The sequence below is a fragment of the Notothenia coriiceps genome, unplaced genomic scaffold (genome assembly GCF_000735185.1).
Source record: "Notothenia coriiceps isolate Sejong01 unplaced genomic scaffold, NC01 NC01_scaffold00020665, whole genome shotgun sequence".
In the NCBI taxonomy this organism is placed as follows: Eukaryota; Metazoa; Chordata; class Actinopteri; order Perciformes; family Nototheniidae; genus Notothenia; species Notothenia coriiceps.
The window spans coordinates 1-6,227 of record NW_011353366.1 but is presented as its reverse complement, the minus strand read 5'-3'; the positions used below and the strand labels follow the sequence as shown (position 1 = coordinate 6,227).

The 6,227-nt window shown below is 38.8% G+C and overlaps 1 protein-coding gene across 1 annotated transcript; it reads right to left on the bottom strand.

The window, feature by feature from the left end:
• Positions 1 to 416: 416 nt before the first annotated feature.
• Positions 417 to 4,933, bottom strand: LOC104952866 (histone chaperone asf1b-B-like). The gene is made up of 4 exons (XM_010779776.1): positions 4,587 to 4,933; positions 3,087 to 3,202; positions 2,701 to 2,877; positions 417 to 1,494 (listed from the first exon to the last, which is right to left on the bottom strand). Exons 1-4 carry the CDS (start codon positions 4,693 to 4,695, stop codon positions 1,297 to 1,299), a joined length of 600 nt encoding a protein of 199 aa, XP_010778078.1. The 5' UTR covers positions 4,696 to 4,933; the 3' UTR covers positions 417 to 1,296.
• Positions 4,934 to 6,227: the final 1,294 nt, after the last annotated feature.

Below are 6,227 nucleotides of genomic sequence, written 5' to 3'. Positions count from 1 at the left end.
CCAATTGTAATGTATGCACCATTTTACATACAAGACTACTTATTATAGATTTGCTTTAGATTTTGCATTTTTTAGATCTAGACCGCAGCTATTCAGTCTTGCTAAACAGTGAGAATAGTAAAAGGACAGAAGTAACAGATGAAGGCAGAGGAGCCAGTCCCTTCACCTCAGAAGAGATAAAATCAGCAGACAGCCCCCCTCCCTTTTGTGCTGCAGTTGCCTAGCAACATGAGGCTAGAGTGAGAATGGTGGAGAGAGGCTGCTATATTTTATGAATGAAATTGGAAAAAAGAAAGGGCGCCAGAGAGGGGAGGGGAAAGAGTGGGCGACACACACACACTGCTGTTGCTGTGCTCTCCTCTCCTCTAGGTGGAAAGCAGCTGTGTAAGCACGATGTGATGACCAGAAAGCAGCACTAGGTTCACAAAACAAACTTTATTAACCCCATCACTGTTACAAATACTGAGGCAAAGAATATATAGTAAGTATAAAAAACATGCCTTCCCTTCCTGAAGACAAAATAAGCGCTGAGAAAAAACATTATTTACAATTAGCCTAAAACACCCAAACCACATGGCTGCAACACAGAATCCATTTCTCCTGTTTCCTTCACATACATGGTTTGTGCATAATTACAGACAGACATTTTTTGTAACATTTTAAAGAACATTATCTGACCTGGAGCCTGTTTGAAGAGGCTGTTTTACAGACTATTAGTAAGCGTTAGACAAATAAATCCTGCTTCTTGCAACAGGCCCACACGGCATATATTTCATACCCAATATTGTTGAACATGTAATTCAGATGCAACAAAATCAAGCTCAGAGGAGACAAACCTTCAGAACAATTATTTATTATAAGCAGCTAGTGCTACATCTATTCTGAGTACTGCCCATAGATTTGATCTGTGCTCCAGAGGATAAAATGAGCAGCACAGTATGAGTATGACTTGCTTTGAGGATTTGGTGGTCTTAAGATCACCCAAACTTGAGGACTTTTAACTTTCTCTGACTCAGCTTTGACATTATCTTATACAGTAAAATAAGGCAATGTTGGTTGTGCAGGTTGGTGTGTCGAAATGCACAAGAGACAAAAACAGTTTGTTATATTTCCAGATGCATCCCATTTGTGTGTGCTGTATAAAAAGATTGTTCCTGCTGCCATATCCCTGCTTCCTGTTAATTTCCACACGTTGTCTGGATAAATCCAAGGTCTCTTTGTCCGAATGGGTGTTTTCACTGTGGTTGAGTGTATTGAAGGAAGAGCTTCTTGTCCATTATGTTATTCTGATGATTCTTACATGCAGTCCATTGAGTTTTCCGGCATCAGCCCAATAGTTGGCATCTTTCCTGGTAAACAGGACGGAGGGAGCATGCCGCTGATGTTGGGAGACGGGTCAACATTTTCGCCGTCCTCCATCTTGTCTGCTGAGCCCTCCCAGTTGATATGGAAACGGGTGACACGGGGGTTTGAGGCCAAAATGTTTCTCAGGAGCTGAGAGAATTTGGGAAATGACAGATTTACTTTTTATGGTTGAGATATCCTCACTTTTAGTCCCAAATATGGGTAAAGTCTCAACACTTTTCTTAATGCAACTAAACACCATCTTTTCATTAGTGCCCACCCGCCTGGTAAACATGCGATGACTGCAGGATTGTGGACCTACAGCCAAAACTGATGTAATCTTGATGGCTTTCCATGCCAGGAAAAGAAAGAAAGACAGGAACATCAGGAACTTTTTTTAAAAAGTTGGGATCCCTGTCAGGTGAATATAAAAAGGTCCCTTTTCTACATACAGTAGAAGTCACAGAGCATACTTCAGAGAGTCATGGTCAGTGTTGAGTAGGCTTCTGTTCCACTGGCTTGCATTGATGCTACAGGGCTCCTCTTTATCAGGCTGAGGGTTAATGGAGTGTGTACTGTAGGTGTATATTACAAGCTAAATAAGTAAATACTTTGTATCCCTGATATTAGAACCCCTCACTTATTATTTCAACCAGAAAGAAAATGTTTGTCTGCATTTAACACCTTCAGCTCTCGTGGAGTTTTGACAATGAGTGGGCATTGTGTAGCCCAGAGTTGAATGCAAACAAAGTGTAGGTTATTTTGTATCTCTATTAAAAGGCAAACAAAAGCCATTATCAATATTTAGCCAACTGAAAATGTTTGTGCAAGGCTAATAAAACATCATCCCCCTTTATGTTTTAACTAACTCTAACCTGCATTGAGCGGTATAGGGCTGCAAATGGACTGGGATTATTTTCCTTATCAATTCAACTTTAGTTTTTTTTTTTTAATCAAGCAATCATTCAGCAAAACTTTTAATTTCAGAAGAAAAGAGCAGAAAACTAATTATAATCTCTAAGATGCATATATTTGGGGTCTTTGACTTACTTTTGCGTTATACCAACAGAAAAATAAGAATTAAGAGAGAACAACTAAAGATAAGGAAACATTTACTTTATACAAAGTATATATATATTTGAAGTTTATGTTATACTCTTGATGCCAATGTATCCTGTCATTTCCATGTTCATAGCACCAGAGGGCAGTAAAAACTGTGTGTGCTTAAAAGACCCTTTCGACAAGCATGGCCCATCACTGTAGTGTATGTCTGCAGATTGTTGCGAGTGGGCTTCCTACGCTTCTATCCGTAAAGTAATGCAATGCCGGTCTTTGCTGAGTGTATGCATGCATTACCTGAGCGTAGTCTGGTTTCAGAGGTGGGTTTTCCCTTAGTTCAGGATCTGTGTATTCATTGTTGACATAGTAACCGATGCGGATGAACTCCTGTCCACGGTAGGTGCAGGTTATAAGGACAACAGTCACTCCTACAGCGTCAGTCTCTGGAATCAGCCCTGTGTTAGGAGCATCCGCCTGGGGGTACGAGAGGAACATTACAAATACATAAATCAGATTGAACTAAACCAAAGTATTTATCCTATTAATGCAGCACTGGGCAAAAGGAAGAACAAAACTAGGGAAATCAAACACTTTCACCCACATTTATTTGGTGAGAAGTTCTATAATTCCCTGTGGTCTAGCTTTAAGAGAAGAGAAGTAACATGTGAAAAAAGCTTACATACCTGAAACACAAACATGTGTCTACCAGCTGGTACCGGGCCGACTAGAACAGAGTCCAGAACCTGGTCGTATTCCTCGCTCTCAGCTGAACCCACATAGATGATCTTCCACTCAAGATCTGAAACCATACACAACAGTGAGACTTTCAAAGCAGAACAGAATAACATCTGCAGCGTATTAACAACGCTTCTCTTTGCAGACCTTTGTGTGTAATATAATCAATGAAAGCAGAATACATTTCATTCACTGTTCGAAACAGTGTAGTGTACAGATTTCAAATATGCATTAAATACAGAACTTATGGCACATTTGTACTTTCTATCGACCCTAACATTGAGGTAGGTAAATCAGGGGACAGAGGGGGATCTGTTCAAACTTAAAAAAGGTATCTAGCAAGGCAATATGGTTGCATTCTTTGACATTCCCAGTTATGGGACTTCTGCCACCATTACAATATTAGCTGAATATCAAGTAACATGACCTAAGAAAAATAGGTCCTTGAATTTCCAGTTTCACCATTGGGCCAAATATCTACAGTAAAAATCAATAAAGTGATTGGCTTCACCCGAGTTCATTTCTACCCCTTTTACAATCAAAAATTCCCTACAATAGATCCAGTAGATAGGTTGATGAAACTTAATATTTCCTGGTATGCTTAAAATTGATGTCACCATCGATTGCTTGCATTCCCAGAAAACACTCAGTTTCCAGTTTATAAGTTACACCAAACTAAAAATAGTATGGTGCTCCAAAAGAATCCCACTTTATTAAGGCTATAAATGTTCAGTTTGTGCTGAAACGGTTTGAGTTTAATCAACTCTACAATAACTTGGATAGGGGTAGGGAGGCATGTGGCGCAGTGAATAGAGCCTTGGTGTTGGGATCAGGGGGTCACAGGTTCAAACCCCACTGCAGTCAGCATGTCGTTGTGTCCCGGGGTAAGACACTTCACCCCAAATTTCTCCTGTGGGGATTGTCTACAGTGTTGAGTATGTAAGTCGCTTTGGATAAAAGCGTCTAACAAGTGACATGTAATGTAATGGAATGTTAGGATTACATTGTGTTCATCACTGTTGTGTTTAGGCTGAAACAGTTTGTGTACCTAATAAACTGGCGAATGGCGAAAAACTCCGCTCAGTTCGCGGCAACTCGTTGAGTTCGTCTGTTGCTACAGTAACATAACTGATACAACCAATCAGCTTCTCGGGAAACAATCCTCGGATTTACCCTGAACCAATCATTGCATACAGGAGGCGGGGCCATGAGCACAAGCGCGCCAGCGCCAATTTTCAATAACTTGTCAAAGGATATCTTGCTATTTAGCCCCTAGGACAGCTAATAGTGATACATCGTCGAAAAACACAACGTTCTTATCAACAAACTAAGATTCGTTCATCTACATTTGGTGTATTAGATACAACTAAAGCAGAAGGCGAATATTAATACTAATATAGCTAAAATAACAAAGAATAAGAAAATAGTTAGCTATAAACAATACCCACCTTCCGGCAAATCCTCCATGCACTCAAACGTTATTTCAAACTGAAAGGGGTTTCCAAAAGGGCTCGGGTTGTCCAACACAGCTACATTTAACACTTGGACCTTGGCCATAGCGCTATCTTCTGAGGCACTTCGACCTGGAAAATTAACTTAAATTCGCTGATCCAATTGTAACGACTCCCTCGGCATTGACTATCGCTGTTTTCTTGGACTCGCACGCTTTGACGTTGCCTGTCGTTAAAGTTATGACTTTTCTTCTCCGAGAACACCAACAAAACCCAAAGGCGGCCGGGCTAAAGGAAGTACGTCACTCTTTTCGTCTTCTCCGTCTGTATTTCTGGTAGCCACACGCTGCATCGCGGCGCGATGCTGCCTCCTAATGTGTATGTGTTAAACTACAGATCATACAATACAAATAAAGCACTTTAAAACCAAAAGTGCTGTACAGAGACGTAAATACATAAAATACAAAAAGCACACAGTTTAGTTCACAAACATAACATAAGTAAAAATACAAATAAAAAGGGAGAAAACTATAAATAAACCAGAATAAAATAATAAATTACTACATTTGTCACTCAGGCAAGAAAATAAAATTAAGGGTAAACAGACTACAGTCATAAGATTCAGAAAAATGCAATCATTTTTAGGTTTATCCCATTCTCTCACCTTCGTAAGATAGAAGAATGACAATGAAGATACTGTTAGATAAATTGATGTATTTTTTCACTTGAATTTTGTGAGAGGCTGTGGCCTGCTTGTTTCTTGATTGTGGGTTTTGCTCAACCCAAACAATCAATAAAACAGCATTTTCAGCTACACATTTTTGAGTGTTTTTCTTTTTGTTGGTAGTTTTATTACAGTTGTCATTATGTATTGTATTGTCTATATAATCTTTCAAATATTCTGAATCACAGCCAATTTGAAATTGTTTTATACATTGTTAAACTTCCTATACATTTATCCCCTGAACTCAATATTATATATATATATATTTAATATATTGCTTCGGTTAGAACTCATCGAAGTTTACTATAGCCAACAAAACAGTCAAATATTTGTCAAATTTTCTACATCAACTAAAAGTAAATATGAATATAAGACACAGAAAATGAGATTAAGATAATTTAATTTCAATCAATACACTGACATTGCAAGTCCATACATCTTATAGCAGTGAAAGTCGTACAAGATGGGAATAATGTCAAAATATAAACAATTCCAAAAGCAATTAATTCCATTACTGCTGACATCCAAAGAGTTGGTACTGCTGGACCATCTCCTCCATGCCCAAACAGGTAGGTCTGTGTTCATCAGCTTGACACTCAGCTTCTATGGGCCAGTACTCGATCCAGGTTCTTTCTCCAAGTACATACTGATACCTAAGGAGAGCAGAGTGAAAAACACGTTAGGTCTTCATCATGTGAACAGCTAACTGTAACATTCAAACATAACATAAGAAAGCCTCCTTCCTCCTTCTGGATACTTTATTACTTGATCAATGGCAACAGTATCAAATCAAATCAAGTTTTATTTATATAGCATATTTATAAACGATATTTGGTCGAGCCAAAGTGCTGTACATATAATACAAATAGCCTACAGTAGAGACACTTTACAGCTAATACAACAGCACAGATTGT